General features: G+C 43.6%; 2 protein-coding genes across 5 annotated transcripts in view; both read right to left on the reverse strand.

The window, feature by feature from the left end:
- LOC112222427 (inactive carboxypeptidase-like protein X2) overlaps positions 1-11658 on the reverse strand; it is a 32224-nt gene extending 20566 nt beyond the window's left edge. For 3 of the 4 annotated variants that reach the window (XM_042302487.1, XM_042302488.1, XM_042302485.1), the window contains exon 1: positions 10847-11657. In XM_042302487.1, the coding sequence (XP_042158421.1) occupies positions 10847-11090 (244 nt within the window). In that variant the 5' untranslated portion in view covers positions 11091-11657. Of the gene's footprint in view, positions 1-10846 lie in introns of all 4 variants that reach the window. The other variant, XM_042302486.1, reaches the window with a different exon arrangement.
- Positions 11659-14320: 2662 nt separating this feature from the next.
- Positions 14321-15771, reverse strand: pnx (posterior neuron-specific homeobox). Its single transcript, XM_042302028.1, has 2 exons — positions 15450-15771; positions 14321-15113 (listed from the first exon to the last, which is right to left on the reverse strand). Exons 1-2 carry the CDS (start codon positions 15595-15597, stop codon positions 14605-14607), a joined length of 657 nt encoding a protein of 218 aa, XP_042157962.1. The 5' UTR covers positions 15598-15771; the 3' UTR covers positions 14321-14604.
- Positions 15772-18808: the final 3037 nt, after the last annotated feature.

Here is an 18808-nt window from a genome sequence, read left to right on the forward strand (position 1 = left end):
CGCATATTGGTCCTCTGATCCGTTTCGCCTCTCCTCTTCAGATGAAGAGGAGGAAATCCGTGACAAACAGGAAGTACCCTTGACTTGCTTTGTTGAGAAATGATCATCAGAATCAGAGATTATGCTACAGGACTGCTTTGCTGGCGCTGATTGGAATATGTTCCAAGTCTTCGGCAATGACATCGACGAGCTAACCACCTTCGTCACTGGCTTCATTGTCACAGTGAAGAGTCACTGCTTTCCCAATCAAAAGCCTTGGATTAACACTGAAGTTGGTGTTAAGCTAAAGGACAGTGCTACCACACACAGGGCTATCGCGGACAACCCTGAGCCTACGGCTGAGGACAGAATAAGTACAAGAAGTCCTGGTATGACTTCCGCAGAGTAATCAAATGAGCAAAAGGATATTGGAATAAGGTTGAATCATATTACAAAGACTGCGACTCCCGCCGCATGTGGCAAGGGCAGCAGTCCATTACAAATTACAAAGGAAGACCCAGCCGGCATCTGCCCAACAATGCTTCTCTACCAGACAAAAACAATGCATTTTATGCACGCTTCGACAATAACAACACCATACTGTGCTTGAGGGCTGCAACCGACCCAGAAGACTGGGTGAACTCGCTCTCCGAGAGGTTTTAAATCAGGTCAACACTCGCAAGGCCTTGGGGCCGGATGGTATTCGAGGGCAGTTCTTAGAGTATGCGCAGAACAGCTGGCAGGCATATTCTGTAGTCTGTAATCCCCACACGTCTTAAACTGATCATCATCAATTCTGTTCCCAAGAACTCTAAGGGTACATGCCACAATGACTACAGCCTTGTAGTACTCACATCTGTAATCATGAAGTGCTTTGAAAGGCTGGTTATGGCACATATCAACTCCATCATCCCAAACAACCTAGATCCACTCCAATTTGCACACCGCACCTACAAATCTATAGATGACACAATCTCAATTGCACTCCACACGGCCCTTATCACCTAGATAAGAGGAATACTATGTGAGAATGCTGTTCATTGACTACAGCTCACCATTGTTCCCTCTAAACTTGTCACCAAACCTAGGACCCTGGGACTGAACACCTCCCTCTGCAAACTGGATCCTGGACTTCCTGATAGTCCGCCCCCAGGAAGTGAGGTTAGGCAACATCATCTCCGCCACGCTGACCCCCAACACGGGGGTCCCACAGGGGTCTGTGCTTAGTCCCCCCCTGTTCTCCCTGTTAATCCACGACTGTGTGGCCATGCACGACACCATCATAAAGTTTGGTGATGACACGGCGGTGGTAGGCCTGATCACCGGCAATGATGAAACCAACTACAAATCAAATCAAATTGCCACATGCGCCGAATACAACAGGTGCTTAGTTACAAGCCCTTAACCAACAATGCAGATCAATAAATAGAATTAATAAAATATTTACTAAATAAATAAAATTATAAAATAAAAAAGTAACAATAAAATTACTATAACGAGGCTATATACAGGGGGTACCAGCACCGAGTCAATGTGCGGGGGTACAGATTTGTCAAGATAATTTGTGCATGTAGATAGTGGTAAAGTGACTATGCATAGATAATAAACAGTGAGTAGCAGCAGCGGGATCAATGTAAATAGTCCGGGTGGCTATTTGAAAAATTGTTCAGCAGTCTTATGGCTTAGGGGTAGAAGCTGTTAAGGAGCCTTTTGGTCCTAGACTTGACACTCCGGTACCGCTTACCGTGTGGTAGCAGAGAGAAAATTCCATGATTTGAGTGACTGGAGTCTTTGACAATTATTGGGGCACCGCCTAGTATATAGGTCCTGTATGGCAGGAAGCTTGGCCCCAGGGATGTACTTGGCCGTGTGCACTACCCTCTGTAGCGCCTTACTGTCAGATGCCGAGCAGCTGCCATACCAGGCAGTGATGCAATCGTTCAGGATGTTCTCGATGGTGCAGCTGTAGAACTTTTTGAGGATCTGGAGATCCATGCAAAATCTTTTCAGTCTCCTGAGGCGTAAAATGTGCTGTCATGCCATAATCACGATTGTCTTGGTGTATTTGGTCCATGATAGTTTGTTGGTGATGTGGACACCAAGGAACTTGAAACACTCTACCCACTCCAATACAGCCAAGTCAATGTTAATGGGGGCATGTTCGGCCAACCTTTTTCTGTAGTCCAAGATCAGCTCCTTTGTCTTGCTCATACTGAGGAAGAGGTTGTTGTCCTGGCACCACACTGCTAGGTCTCTGATCAGGCCTACCACTGTTGTGTCATCAGCAAACTTAATGATGATGTTGGAGTCATGTTTGGCCACTCAGTCGTGGGTGAACAGGGAGTACAGGAGGAGACTAAGCTTGCATCCCTAAGGGGCACCAGTTTTGAGTATCAGCGTGGCAGATGTGTTGTTGCCTATCATTGCCACCTGGGGGTGGCCTGTCAGGAAGTCTAGGATCCAGTTGCAGAGGGAGGTGTTTAGTCCCAGGGTCCTTAGCTTAGTGATGAGCTTTGTGGGCACTATGGTGTTGAACGCTGAGCTGTAGTCAATGAATAGCATTCTCACATAGGTGTTCCTTTTGTGCAGGTGGGAAAGGGTGGAGTGCGATTGAGATTGTGTCATCTGTGGATTTTGTTGGCACGGTATGTGAATTGGAGTGGGTCTAAGGTTTCCGGGATGATGGCGTTCATGTGAGCCATGACCAGCCTTTCAAAGCACTTCTTGGCTACCGATGTGAGTGCTACGGGGAGGTAATCATTTAGAAAGGTTACCTTCGCTTTCTTGGGCACAGGGACTATGGTGGTCTGCTTGAAACATGTAGGTATTACGACTCAGTCAGGGAGAAGTTGAAAATGTCAGTGAAGACACTTGCCAGTTGGTCTGTGCATGCTTTGAGTACACGTCCTGGTAATCCATCTGGCCCGCGGCGTTGTGAATGTTGACCTGTTTAAATCTCTTGCCAACATCACTACGGAGAGCGCGATCACACAGTCATCCAGAACAGCTGGTGCTCTCATGCATGCTTCAGTGTTGCTTGCCTCAAAGTGAGCATAAAAGGCATTTAGCTTCTGGTAGGCTCAAGTCACTGGGCAGCTCACGGCTGTGCTTTTCTTTGCAGTCCATGATAGTTTTCAAACCCTGCCACATCCAACGAGAGTCAGAGCTGGTGAAGTAGGATTCAATCTTAGTCCTGTATTGACGCTTTGCCTGTTTGATGGTTTGTCTGAGGGCGCAGCTAGATTTAATATATTTTTTTACTTTTTACCCCCTTTTCTCCCCAATTTCGTGGTGTCCAATTGTTAGTAGTTACTATCTTGTCTCATCGCTACAACTCCTGTACGGCCTCGGGAGAGACGAAGGTCGAAAGCCATGCGTCCTCCGAAACACAACCCAACCAAGCCGCACTGCTTCTTAACACAGCGACCAACCAACCCGGAAGCCAGCCACACCAATGTGTCGGAGGAAACACCATGCGCCTGGCGACCTGGTTAGCGTGCACTGCGCCCGGCCCGCCACAGGAGTCGCTAGTGCGTGATGAGACAAGGATATCCCTACCGGCCAAACCCTCCCTAACCTGGACAAGGCTAGGCCAATTGTACGTCGCCCCATGGACCTGGTTGGGATATGTACGTACGGTCACTGTGGGGACGACGTAGTCGATGCACTTATTGATGAAGCCGGTGACAAAGGTGATACACTCCTCAATGCCATTGGATGAATCCTGGAACATTTTCATGTCTGTGCTAGTAAAACAGAATCTGTGTCATCTGACCACTTCAGTATTGAGCAAGTCACTGGTGCTTCCTGCTTTAGCTTGTAATTATTATTTGAGGGAGAACTTTGTATGCATCTCTGTGTGTGGAGTAAAGGTGGTCTTTTTTCCCTCTGGTTGCACATGTGACATGCTGGTAGAAATGAGGTAAAACAGATTTAAGTTTGCCTGCATTAAAGTACCCAGCCACTAGGAGCACCACTTCTGGATGAGCATTTTCTTGTTTGCTTATGGCCTTATACAGCTTGTTGAGTGCAGTCTTAGTGCCAGCACCGGGTTGTGGTGGTAAATAGATGGCTAAGAATAATATAGATGAGAACTCTCTTGGTAGATAGTGTGGTCTACAGCTTATCATGAGGTACTCTACCTCAGGCGAGCAATACCTCAATACTTTTTTAATATTAGACATCGCGCACCAGCTGTTATTGACAAATAGACACACTCCCCCGCCCCTTATCTTACCAGACGTAGCTGCTCTGTTCTGCCGATGCACGGAAAACCCAGCCAGCTCTATTTATACATGTCGTCATTTAGCCACGACTCTGTGAAACATAAGATATTACAGTTTTTTATGTTTTATTGTAGATCATCCAGTATATTTTCCAATGATTGCACGTTAGCCAATAGTAAGGATGGTAGTGGTATAAGGGCACAAGGCGAGACCCAAATGCAGACACAGGAGGCAGCTGTTTGAGCTCCGATATTTATTATAGCAAAAGGGGTAGGCGAAAGGCAGGTTGGGTACATGCGAGAGTTCATAAACCAGGTCAGAGTCCAAACGGTACAAGATGATAGGCAGGCTCGAGGTCAGGGCAGGCAGAGTGGTCAGGCAGGACAGGCTCAGAATCAGGACAGGCAAGGGTCAAAACCAGGAGGGTGAGAAAAGAGAGAGAAAAACGCTGGTTGACTTGACAAACAAGACGAACTGGCACAGAGAGACAGAAAACACAGGGATAAATACACCAGGGATAATAAGCGACAGGGGTAGAGACAAGCACAAGGACAGGTGAAACAGATCATGGTGAGACAAGTGGAGGTTTACTCACTCGCCTACAAATTCTCACAAGGCACCCCGACCTCCACCCCCTTTTTCTCTGTCTTTTCTTCACGCAAAGGATGGGCATTCGGGCCTGGTCTCAAGAAAGCAGTATATTCCTTGTGTCAGACTCGTTAAAGAAAAAATCTTTGTGCAGTTCGAGGTGTGTAATCGCTATTCTGATGTCCAGAAGGTATTTTCAGTCATGCGAGACGGTAGCAAATCAAATCAAATGTTATTGGTCACAAACACATGTTTATCAAATGTTATTGCGGGTGTAGCGAAATGCTTGAGTTTCTAGCTCCAACAGTGCAGTAATATCTAACAAGCAATATCTAACAATTTCATAAAAATAAACACAATGCACCCAAATCTAAAGTAACGGAATGGAATTAAGAATATATAAATATTTGGACAAGCAATGTCAGAGCGGCATAGACTAAAATACAGTAGAATAGAATAGAATACAGTATATACAGTTGAAGTCGAAAGTTTACATACACCTTAGCCAAATACATTCTCAGTTTTTCATAATTCCTGACATTGAATCCTAGTAAACATTCCCTGTCTTAGGTCAGTTAGGATCACCACTTTATTTTAAGAATGTGAAATGTTAGAATAATAGTAGAGAGAATTATTTATTTCAGCTTTTATTTCTTTCATCACATTCCCAGTGAGTCAGAAGTTTACATACACTCAATTAGTATTTGGTAGCATTGCCTTTAAATTGTTTAACTCGGGTCAAACATTTCTGGTAGCCTTCCACAAGCTTCCCACAATAAGTTGGGAGAATTTTGGCCCATTCCTCCTGACAGAGCGGGTATAACAGTCAGGTTTGTAGGCCTCCTTGCTCGCACATGCTTTTTCAGTTCTGCCCACAAATTTTCTATGGGATTGAGGTCAGGGCTTTGTGATGGCTACTCTAATACCTTGACTTTGTTGTCCTTAAGCCATTTTGCCACAACTTTGGAAGTATGCTTGAGGTCATTGTCCATTTGGAAGACCCATTTGCGAACAAGCTTTAACTTCGTGACTAATGTCTTGAGATGCTGCTTCAATATATCCACGTAATTTTCCTTCCTCATGATGCCATCTATTTTGTGAAGTGCACCAGTCCCTCCTGCAGCAAAGCACCCCCACAACATGATGCTGCCACCCCCATGCTTCACGGTTGGGATGGTGTTCTTCGGCTTGCAAGCCCCCCTTTGTCCTCCAAACATAATGATGGTCATTATGGCCAAACAGTTCTATTTTTGTTTCATCCGACCAGAGGACATTTCTCCAAAAAGTATGATCTTTGTCCCCATGTGCAGTTGCAAACCTTAGTCTGGCTTTTGTATGGCGGTTCTGGAGCAGTGGCTTCTTCCTTGCTGAGCAGCCTTTCGGGTTATGTCGATATAGGACTCGTTTTACTGTGGAAATAGATACTTTTGTACCTGTTTCCTCCAGCATCTTCACAAGGTCCTTTGCTGTTGTTCTGGGATTGATTTGCACTTTTTGCACCAAAGTACGTTCATCTCTAGGAGACAGAACACGTCTCCTTCCTGAGCGGTATGACTGCGTGGTCCCACGGTGTTTATATTTGCGTACTATTGTTTGTACAGATGAACGTGGTACCTTCAGGCATTTGGAAATTACTCCCAAGGATAAATGAGACTTGTGGAAGTCTACAATGTTTTGGGCTGATTTCTTTTGATTTTCCCATGATGTCAAGCATGATGTCAAGCAAAGAGGCACTGAGTTTATATGTAGGCATTGAAATACATCCACAGGTACACCTCCAATTGACTCAAATTATGTCAATTAGCCTAATTTTCCAAGTTGTTTAAAGGCACAGTCAACTCAGTGTATGTAAATGTCTGACCCACTGGAATTGTGATACAGTGAATTATAAGTGAAATTATCTGCCTGTAAAACAATTGTTGGAAAAATTACTTGTGTCATGCACAAAGTAGATGCTCTAACCGACTTGCCAAACCTATAGTTTGTTAACAAGAAATGTGTGGAGTGGTTGAAAAACCTAAGTGTATGTAAACTTCCGACTTCAACTGTACATATGACGATATCTAAACGATATCTTAACCGCCATCGATAAGAAACCTTACTGTGCAGCCGTATTCATTGATCTGGCCAAGGCTTTCGACTCTGTCAATGACCACATCCTCATCGGCAGACTCGACAGCCTTGGTTTCTCAAATGATTGCCTCGCCTGGTTCACCAACTACTTCTCTGATAGAGTTTAGTTTGTGAAATCGGAGGGTCTGCTGTCCGGACCTCTGGCAGTCTCTATGGGGGTGCCACAGGGTTCAATTCTTGGACCGACTCTCTTCGCTGTATACATCAATGATGTCGCTCTTGCTGCTGGTGAGTCTCTGATCCACCTCTACGCAGACGACACCATTCTGTATACTTCTGGCCCTTCTTTGGACACTGGTTAACAACCCTCCAGGCAAGCTTCAATGCCATACAACTCTCCTTCCGTGGCCTCCAATTGCTCTTAAATACAAGTAAAACTAAATGCATGCTCTTCAACCGATCGCTGCCTGCACCTGCCTGCTTGGCCAACATCACTACTCTGGACGGCTCTGACTTAGGATACGTGGACAACTACAAATACCTAGGTGTCTGGTTAGACTGTAAACTCTCCTTCCAGACCCACATCAAACATCTCCAATCCAAAGTTAAATCTAGAATTGGCTTCCTATTTCACAACAAAGCATCCTTCATTCATGCTGCCAAACATACCCTTGTAAAACTGACCATCCTACCAATCCTCGACTTCGGCGATGTCATTTACAAAATAGCCTCCAATACCCTACTCAACAAATTGGATGCAGTCTATCACAGTGCAATCCGTTTTGTCACCAAAGCCTCATATTCTACCCACCATTGCGACCTGTACGCTCTCGTTGGCTGGCCCTTGCTTCATACTCGTCGCCAAACCCACTGGCTCCATGTCATCTACAAGACCCTGCTCGGTAAAGTCCCCCCTTATCTCAGCTCGCTGGTCACCATAGCATCACCCACCTGTAGCACGCGCTCCAGCAGGTCTATCTCTCTAGTCACCCCCAAAACCAATTCTTTCTCCTTCCAGTTTTCTGCTGCCAATGACTGGAACGAACTACAAAAATCTCTGAAACTGGAAACACTTATCTCCCTCACTAGCTTTAAGCACCAACTGTCAGAGCAGCTCACAGATTACTGCACCTGTACATAGCCCACCTATAATTTAGCCCAAACAACTACCTCTTTCCCTACTGTATTTATTTTATTTATTTATTTTTCTCCTTTGCACCCCATTATTTGTATTTCTACTTTGCACATTCTTCCACTGCAAACCTACCATTCCAGTGTTTTACTTGCTATATTGTATTTACTTTGCCACCATGGCCTTTTTTTGCCTTTACCTCCCTTATCTCACCTCATTTGCTCACATTGTATATAGACTTGTTTATACTGTATTATTGGCTGTATGTTTGTTTTACTCCATGTGTAACTCTGTGTCGTTGTATGTGTCGAACTGCTTTGCTTTATCTTGGCCAGGTCGCGATTGTAAATGAGAACTTGTTCTCAACCTGGTTAAATAAAGGTGAAATAAATAAAAAATTAAAATGAGATGAGTAAATGCAAAATATGTAAACATTATTAAAGTGACTAGTGTTCCATTAATAAAGTGGCCAGTCATTTCAAGTCTATCTAGGGCAGCAGCCTCTAAGGTTCTAGTGATGGCTATTTAACAGTCAGATGGCCTTGAGATAGAAGCTGTTTTAAAGTTTCTCAGTCCCAGCTTTGATGCGCCTGTCCTGACCTCGCCTTCTGGATGATAGCGGTGAACAAGGTAGTGGCTCGGATAGTTGTTGTCCTTGATTATCTTTTTGGCCATCCTGTGACATTGGGTGCTGTAGGTGTCCTGGAGGGCAGGTAGTTTGCCCCCAGTGATGCTTTGGGCAGACTGCACCACCCTCTGGAAAGCCCTGCGGATGCAGGCAGTGCAGTTGCTGTACCAGGCGGTGATATAGCCCGACAGGATGCTCTCAATTGTGCATCTGTAAAACTTTGTGAGGGTTTTAGGTGCCAAACCAAATATCTTCTGGGTCCTGAGGTTGCGCCTTCTTCACCACACACTGTCTGTATGGGTGGATCATTTCAGTTTGTCAGTGATGTGTACGCCGAGGAACTTTAAGCTTTCCACCTTCTCCACTGCAGTCCCGTCAATGTGGATAGGGGGTTGCTCCCTCTGCTGTTTCCAGAAGTCCACAATCAGCTCCTTTGTTTTGTTGATTGAGAGGTTATTTTCCTGGCACCACACTCCCAGGGCCCTCACCTCTTCCCTGTAGGCTGTCTCGTCATTGTTGGTAATCAGTAGCAGCAACATTATGTAGCAGCAACATTATGTACAAAATAAATTACAAACAATGCAGAAAAAAATAATAATTGCACAGTTGGTTTTGAGCCCGTAAAGCGCCAGTCATCCCCGCTGGCGCCATTACTACAGGGAGGAGGTCAGTGACCTGGCAGTGTGGTGCCGGGTCAACATCTTCTCCCTCAACATCAGTAAGACCAAGGAGCTGATCGTGAAATATAGGAAACGCCCCCCATCCAAAATGACGGGGCTGCAGTTGAGGGGGTTGAGAGCGTCAAGTTCCTCGGTGTCCTAATCACTAAGGACTTAAAATGGTTTCTTCACCCTCAGGAGGTTAAAAAGGTTTGGCATGGGCCCTCAAATCCTCAAAACGTTATACAGCTGCACTCACTATTGTGAGCATCTTGACTGGCTGCATCACTGCTTGTTATGCAATAGCATTGCCCTCAATCGCATGGTGCTACAGAGGGTGGTACGGACAGCCCAGTACATCACTGGGGCTGAGCTCCCTGCCATCCAGGACCTCTATATCAGGCTGTGTGAAAGGAAGGCCCGGAAAATCGTTAAATGCTCTAGCCACACCAACAGGTACCTGAACAGCTTCTATCCCTAAGTCATAACAGCTAACAAAATGGCTAATCAAACTATCTGAGTTGACCCTTGTATTTTATATGTGGCACTGTCTCTATGCATACTCACAGGACTCTACACACTCACGCATACTGACACTCTAACACACACATAACATGCAGACATATTTATTCTGAATCTACACCCACGCACACACACTCACGTACAAGCATCATATAAACTTCTGCTACTCTGTCCATCATATATCTTGATGCCTAGTCACCTTACCCCTATTCATATCTACCTCTATTCCTCCAGTATCCATGCACATTGTAAATATGGTACTGGAATTGACCCCGTATTTAGCTTCTTACTTTCTTGTTTTCTTCTTATTTCTTATTTTTATTTATTGTGTGTTTTTTCTCATTTATGTGATTTTTAGTACTTAATTGACATTGATTACTGCATTGTTGGGTTTAGAGTTTGCAAGAAAGGCATTTCACTGTACATGTGCACGTGACATTAAAACTTGCAACTTGAACACAGCCTTGTGTCTGTACTGATGTAGGATCTTAATTTGAGCCAGTTTGCTACAGAAAGGAAATAATCCTGCAGCAACAGGAAATGTGAATTATTATGTGGATTATAATTAATGGACATCTTTGTAGGGGTTGATACAGTTTTTGTTAGGGCAAATCTAGTCTGAAATGTAAATGCGGAAACAACAAACTTTAGAAAACTTTTAAAAACTCAAGTACACTGCAAGTTTGTATTTCCTGCTGTGCAGGACATTTCTCATCAAGAAAAGAGTGATCAAATTAAGATCTGTCTGTAGCTCATCAGTGTGTGACACATGCAGCTGTGAGCTCTACTAGACCATGGTCATCTCTGTCAATACCTCAAGGTCAAGGTCTCCACGCATGTTAGTGAACATGCTCTAACAAGGGAAAACTGGGCCAAGTGTTTGGTAAGTTTGTCCCCAAGAGGTTGTAACAGGGATGGCTAGTTGATGGACCTCCATGAATATACAGTCAAGGAGAAAATGAGGACAAGAAAAGGATAAAGGACAAAGAAGAAGAAGAAGAAGAGGAGGAGAACAAGAACTAAAGGAGTCACCTCTTACCTGCCTCCACCTCCTCTATGGATTTCTTCTTCTTTGGTTTGATCTCCTTCACCTCCGTACCAGGGTCGTCCATCATAACGTCCTCTCTCTCTTCCTCCCACTCTCTCCCATGTTCCACAGGTCCAGCCTGTCTCACCTGTGTCTGGACACCTGTGGTGTCCTGTCCCTCTACACCTCCATCCCAGCCTAGAACACAGCAACAGAGGGCCAGAGACACTGACAAACCCAACAATGCCCCCCTCATTGTCTTACTACACTCAGAAGCAGGACCGGACTAAATCAGCCTACAGCTTAAACCAGACTTGAACCAGATTTACCAAGACCAGCACAGGCAGTGGAACTTGACCCCAGCTCTAGGAAGGCAAGAGAAGCTTCCTCAGCTCAACTCCTGTTTCAGTGAAGCACAAAAGGCCCCAGGCCACCCACAGTCTCTCACACAGACCAGTCAGAACCGTCAGCTAACAGATGACTTGCATTTGCTAGACGAACAACACAGAACATCCAACAACAGTCCTCAGGTGTAGAATAAGTCTCAGTTGGAGTCAGTCTGTCTTGTAGAGTCTCTGAGAGCTTGAAGAGATGAGTTATGGTTGGTTCCTTCCAGTAGCCGTGGAGTCTGAAAAAAAATGTGTATAAAACGTTGGTGTGTAAAATGCTTTGGTTTGTAAAAAGCTGCGGTGAAAGGTTTGGTGTGCAGATGTGTACAGAGCGCAGGCCTGTTTGGTGGTGGAGCAGGAAAGAGCTGTGGGCTCAGGGTTTTAAAGCAGTCTCCTGGCAGAGAATGAAGAAAGGAAACACAGACGCATGCAGGAGTCTGGAGTTTCAGCAGCAGTAACACAGCACACCTCCTGGCTCCCGTCTTTCCTCGCCCTCTCACTCCTCCGCAGGCACCCCCTCTCCCTCTCTCCACTCAACATAGGGGAGGGGGTCTTCCACATGTCACGTTGCAGGGGAGAGGGGACAGAGAGAGAGAGAGAGAGAGAGAGAGAGAGAGAGAGAGAGAGAGAGAGAGAGAGAGAGAGAGAGAGAGAGAGAATCATTTAGAAAAACATTTAAATGCAGAAGTTGACAATAATTAATTTCCAGAGTAAGTACTATACTCTTGCAACAAAAAGACAAATGTGAGTCAGTCTACTGAATCCACCCAGGACCCATTTTTCAATGAGTTCAGAAAAAAGGAAAACATTTTATTTTAGAGGAAAACTCATTCCATGTTTAAGAATGTGCCCAAATCGTGGGGTTGGGAATAAGTGTTTTAGCAGACCTGGTAAAACCACACACGCACACACGCACACACACACACACACACACACACACACACACACACACACACACACACACACACACACACACACACACACACACACACACACACACACACACACACACACACACACACACACACACACACACACACACACACACACACACACACACACACACACACACACACACACACACTGACCCAAACAACCCAGCTCAGCTCCACATGCCTCCAGGTCATACAGTGATGTCAGGACCTGTCCCTGTCTCCTACTCTGCTCTCAAGTGGAAAACAGAAGATAAAGAGAGAAAAAGAGAGATAAGAGTGTGAAAGAAGGGTGTGAACTGGAAGTGAATTTGCTAAAAAATACGACTTTACACTGGTTACCAATGGTGGGTCGGGACCTAGTGGTGGGTTACATCTGATTCCTTGTGAGGTCTTTGCTTAAGACTGGGTTCAGGCTAGAAACATTGAATGAGAATGGCCCCAGAGGTTTAAGTTGATATCTGTGATAAAATATGACAATAAACAGTAATAACATATTAATGTGTTTATTGCTATTCATTCCTCAGAGACTTTATCTTCTAGTTAACAGATTAAGTATGCCCCCTACAGTAATCACACCGACAACTCATGCTGGAGACTACTGAGTCTGGTGGCCACTAAGTTCCAGAGTTATTTCTCCTATGATATTGTAGTTATGACAGTCAGATGTGCTGTGATATCTAAGCATTCTACTTCTACACCAGATGTGCTGGGATATCTACTTTCTTTATTTCTAGTCTGGAGCACTGAGTCAGCCTGCAGTGTTAGCAGGAGGGTCATCTTGACTTCATCAAGGCCATGCATCAATGAACACACATCTGATCTGATGTACAAACAGAAGATAGAAAGCTGCTATTCATAGATCATCAAAAGTCAGTGAACATTAATGGTATGAGCTCTGGAAGGCAATCCAGCAGTCTATGTACTTAGCTCTACGTACCTTATTCTCAATTGTTGTTAATATGATAATGTATTAAAGTTACACTTGTGCATTCCTGTATAGTTTATGATTTGGAAGATATGTTAATGTCGAAGCCTCAAGGATGGAAAAACCTCCTTAATTACTGTAGCATGTGACCAGTCACCCAGGCCGATCAGTCATACTGTTTTCTGTACTGTATCATCTGTATCTGTGTCTCGTCCATAACCGTGGGAGGTAGGACCGTTGAGGGTGCTCAGCGGTTTTTTAAAGATTTCTGTCAGTGAATGTGATACAGAGAATGAGGGTGATAGAGTCCAGGGGTGTCATGCTCCCCAAAAATCTAAAAGGGCACAAAGTACTGTGCTTTTTCCTGCAATCTTGTGCCATAATCATTATGTCTAATTCTCTGTTTAAAAAATATCTATATATTTTTCTGCGTATCTAGGCATATCTTGAGCTGTCTGTATCCTCCTGACTTGTGCTTCTTTTTTAAAAAGAAACAAAATATGCTTCTCTGCATGGCTGCTAAAATCTGGGTAACAGATTGTAAGGAATGTGAGTCTTATTCAGCATGTTTAGTTATTGCTTGCTTTTCTAAAGTCGACCAACCTAGCCAGCAAGCATGCCAGCTAAGATTGTTAGACAAGCTAGCTACTCTAACTTGATTGATAGCCTGATATGGCTTCTTGGTAGCTAATTATGAGGTTGGGAGATTGGGAATCTATATGGGCTAAAGCCTACTTCATAAAATTGCTAGGTGGCTAGTAGTATTACAGGTTTGTAAAATATTTTTTATATATAGCTCTATATATTTTTTAAATGTAAAAACATACACTGTTTAATCTAGAGATAACTGATGGCTCTCTGAAATCTGCGGCTAACAGAGAGCATATGATGGATTGCAAACAGATGTGCCCCGGCTGGACGAATCCAGTGTGTGTGTGTGTGTTTGTGTGCGTGCTCCTGCTGGTCTGATTGTATGCTTTCTCATCATCCTCTATGAGTGCTGCTGTTTCTCATCTCACAGATCAGGCAACTGCTAGAATTGACAGCTATTCCTATCATATCCACTCCACATCTGTCTTCCTTCGTCTCCTCTGTGTGTGTGTGTGTGTGTGTGTGTGTGTGTGTGTGTGTGTGTGTGTGTGTGTGTGTGTGTGTGTCTTTTTTGCATAATAAATCATTCAAGATTGATTTTTTTTTAACTTCTTTAAAATTGTGAAGAAGAACACTATTGGTACAGTACAAAAATATTTAACCTTTGTGTATGGACATTACATCCAAATAAGTTAACACCTTTTAACAATAAGAAAATAACCCTATCATTTAACATTTCACAGCAATAATCCTTCGGCATATGGAATAGATTGACATAGTTTTCCACTGGCTTTTAAACAACACATAAATAGTAACTCATAAATACTGATATTAATTTACAGTGGCCTATTACATTGCACAAATACCTTTATGACATAGCAGGTTATAGTGTCTAAACTGTGAGCTCAATCTGATTGAAAATGTTCTCATCTAAAATTGATGATGGTTGTATTGTGGAGTGAGGAAGGTTGGTGGGGTGAACATTTGAATCTGTGGTCCCTGGTGAAAATGCATTTTGTTGTACAGTGGAAAGGTTGTAGGATAGATAGGAGGAGGTGAGGGGTATCTGACCCCACACTGGAGCTGCTGCTCAGGCAGCCCTTTCCCCTCACACTCTTTCTTCCACTTGGTGCGTCGGTTCTGGAACCAGATCTTAACCTGGGTCTCTGTGAGACAGAGCATCAAGGCGATGGCGTAGCGCTCGAACACAGACAGGTAGTGGCTGCTGTGGAAACTATGTTCTAGAATGTGTAGTTGATCCAAGGTGAACGCTGTCCGAACCCGCCGTGACTTGCCCTTTGACCTCTCCAGGCTACGGCACACAGATGCAGGGTGAGACTCCCTTTCCACTGAGTCCACTGTGGTGGAGCATTTACTGGCTGCTGGACCACTTGGGAATTCTACTCTCTTGGAATGGCTTTCTGGAATGGCTGCCCCACCTGAATATTACAATAGTGAGTTTAGAGAAGGACCTCAACCATTCTAATCTGCAGTTATGATGATATGGGTTGAATGCTGATAAAGAATACTGTTAAAAGTTCATTGTTGAGGGCTGGGCCAAAAATAAATGACTCAACACTGCCTTCTGGGAAATAACTAATACTACTGTATCAACTGTAGCAGTACTAGGCCATGCCTATAAACTAAACTTCTGCATCAACCCTATATCTCAATCTAAGGATAATATTTATTTATAAAATATAACTAGTAAGTAAATGGCTTTTAAACCCTTTACGTTTTTGAAAGAAATAGTTATAATAACTGAACACTCCTACCTGTGGTCTGTCTTGCAGCATCACTCTCAGCAGTTGAACCATGGCTCGGATTGGTACTGCTTGGACTCCCAGTGAATTTAGACGGATCAATGATGTCTGCTACAGAGAAAGAGGTTCTGTTAACCTGTGACAACTTTTCTGCCTGCATTTTAATTATCTGTTGTGTAAATTTGGACGAAAATGCGCACGTTTTTCAGTGAAGGAGGTGGTAGATAACTCGAGTACCACTGCGCGCGCCACCTTACATCCCCGTGTCTGATTCTTGTTGCCCTGGCGCCCCTCAATTTATACAGGTCAAGCACACGCCGCTCCCCCGCATAAAATGAACATTTCCACAAATACAAGTGCACGGCTGCGCTCTGCAAGAAAAAACACATGCTCCTTCCTGCGTGCGTAATTTGGCGTGCGCAACACGCACGGACACACACACGAACAAACAACCCTGGCCGAGTGCGTGGAAGAAGGAACCCCTGCGCGGGCACTTTAAAATGCTAATGAGCGCTCTCAGATGTCTCGGTTATTTATTGCAGAGCATCTGGTTAAAATGTGCCGTTTTCTTTACAACCGTGTTCCTTTTTGTCGTTTGGCTTGTCATTATTTGCAATTGTGTGATTTTACGCTGGTAGGACACGTGAACTCTGGTTGTCATTCTAAGTAATCGACTCCTCTCAGAGTGAAAGTGATGCTGCTTCACTTGTGCACGAATATCAATAGAAACATTTGTGTTTTTTATTGGATGTGGTTAAAATGTATACCTTTGTAGTGAGTCTAATCACACAAACACTTAGCTATGATTAGAGGTCCACACATTTACAACTAACATGATTATGAGTGCAATAGCCCATCTGTCTGCTCAACAGTATGAAACTTAAGACCTAACTAAAGCATTTTGTGCCTATTAGTTAACTTGGAGCTTATTTTCCTGTCGTAATTTGTGCTGTTGTAGCCTACTGTTAGAACACATCGTTTCAGAATCCCTTGATAACGGTTCTCCAAATGTGTTCTTCATTGGTGTATCAGTTTCTCTCCACTGTTTCCAAGTATACCTGGTAGGCTCGAAGTGGGAACCTATTACTATCCTATTGTGGACTGTAGGCTAGATTTCAAACCAATCCACATACTTTTATGTAAAATCTCTTAGTATCTTTCATCTCTCAAACAAACCATAGAAGCAACATCAATCACATAGCATAATATGACCACAGAGAGATCCACGGGGAAGTTTGTATAATAATAAATCCCACTGATATGTGCACATTGGATAAGTGGGTTGTTCCCCGAAATTAGCCTTTTGCGTCCCTTTGATATTTCAAGTAGAAATTGTGCAGCAATAAAATGTTAAAAGCCTGTTATATTAAATTAAGTGCCCTCTAATATACCCCCTACTCGGTAATCTAGTTACATAACAAAAAATTGCCATCAAAATCCATACATTTAAGCTATAGATATCTGGTTTTTGCATTGGATGCATCTCAATCGACAGCATCTGTCAGTGTCTCACTTCTACATCTGTGGTGATCGTTGGTAGAGCTAGAAAGGTGTTTGACAGAGCATGAGACATCCAAAAATCAGTCTTCTCACGAAAACATCTGTAACGTCCAAACAGTTTTGACCACTCTATGGAAAGGGGAGATTCTCACAAACAGACGATGATGTTCCGTTTTGCTCTACGAACCCCACAAGTTTTCAGGAAACTAGTCTGAACTCGGTACAGTTGATGTGCCTACTTCTGTTTGGTAGCGTCCAAACTGTTTTGGAAAGGGGAGATTTTCACGAACATGGTGGTGTTCTCTGTTTTGCTCTCTGACCTCAACAAGTGTTACGGGACTGGTCTGAAAAAAATTGGGGGAAAATGGAAGTATGAAGGTAGTTTTGTTCCTACCAAAAGAATGGGTTAAATATGTGTAAAAAAAGATATATATTTCCAGTTTAAAATAAATATCTCCTAGATTTAGGAAACTATTCATTTTAAATATATATTTTAAAATAAACAGACACTTCAAAACCTTGTCAACCCTGTGCTACCCATATATATATAGACAGGCTAGAAATGTAACAATTATGACGCTTGCATTCAATTGCCACACCCTGTTTCACACATCAAGCTTCTATTCCCATGTTCACGAGGGGATTCATGGCTGATTCAAGATTAAATCGTAAACCCTGTTACTTTATCTGGCTCTTAATAGGCACCTACTATAGTCATTTAAAAAAAATGTAACCTCTTAAGATGGGGAGAACTGTTTAAAAACGTTTTTTTAATGAAGATTAACATGTGCTCTTTATGAAGGAATGTTAAAATTAGGTGAAATCAAACGTTTTCAAAAGGCACCGAATTGGTGGAATGACCCAAGTGCTGTTTAGGTGGTGCAGCGCAGTACAGTCTATCAGTCCTCTTCCAAATAAATGTACTGCACATTCTTTGCAGCCTACATGCCAGATATCTGAATCATCTATCAGGAATGCTCTATAAAAGCACTATAAAGCCTTATTAATAGTCTTGTCCTTAGCCATACATTAGTAATATGACTTCTACTAATCTGTAGTCTCCAGGGAGTGAGTAAATGAGGGATGAGAAGGTCCAACATGAAGAGTCGTTCTGGGGGGGTACATGAGGAGTATATATGCCCCCTGTGGAGCAGGCCAGATCGTAAAGGTGGGATAACAGGATGGCATCTCCCAGCGTCATCCAAGCAGTGACCCCCTGCAGAGCGGTTGGTATTGAGGGGAGAAGAGTGGCCGGCCCACTGGGACAATTAGCAGATGTCACCAGTAGGCCTGACCCTCCCTGACCCAGGCCTTTGTCCAGCAGGACCAGAGAAGACGAGGGGGACCGCATATAATATGTGTGGTGAAGAGCTTCACACTTCTCAACCCACACCAAGCACTCAACCCACACCAAGCACTCATCCCACATCAAGCACTCAACCCACACCAAGCACTCAACCCACACCAAGCTTGTCCAGGGTCGAAGAAAGAGCATTAAGGACTAGTGCATCAAATTGTTCTGAACTTTATTCTATATTCTTGACTTAAAATGTAATGTATTTACCTTGCATATTTTATTGACCTTCCATGCTGTTAAAAATGAAATAAAACTTGTATCAGAATCTGACTGAGCGGTGAGAGGAGCTGAGGAAGAGGAGGGGGGTGAGGTGGGCGGGAAGAAGACAATAGAAGAGGGAGTGATTCTGTCGATTAAACAGTGTATTTATTTTACTTTAGCCAGGCCCAGGTCTATCTTTTGTCTCCATAAGCTTAATTAAAGGTTTCATTCATCCATCAACATTGTGTCAGAATAGCCATCATGCATTGTGGTTAGATAATATTAACTATACCGATAGAAGGGTCTAGGGGAC

The sequence above is a fragment of the Oncorhynchus tshawytscha genome, linkage group LG20, assembly GCF_018296145.1.
Source record: "Oncorhynchus tshawytscha isolate Ot180627B linkage group LG20, Otsh_v2.0, whole genome shotgun sequence".
Taxonomy (NCBI): Eukaryota; Metazoa; Chordata; class Actinopteri; order Salmoniformes; family Salmonidae; genus Oncorhynchus; species Oncorhynchus tshawytscha.

Bases quoted from the DNA above. Each gene is read 5' to 3' on its own strand.
- pnx (XM_042302028.1), bottom strand. From the start codon at position 15,597: ATGCAGGCAGAAAAGTTGTCACAGGTTAACAGAACCTCTTTCTCTGTA. The intron at 15,114-15,449 runs GTAGGAGTGTTC...TGTAATATTCAG, and splicing joins TGCTGCAAGACAGACCACAG to GTGGGGCAGCCATTCCAGAA.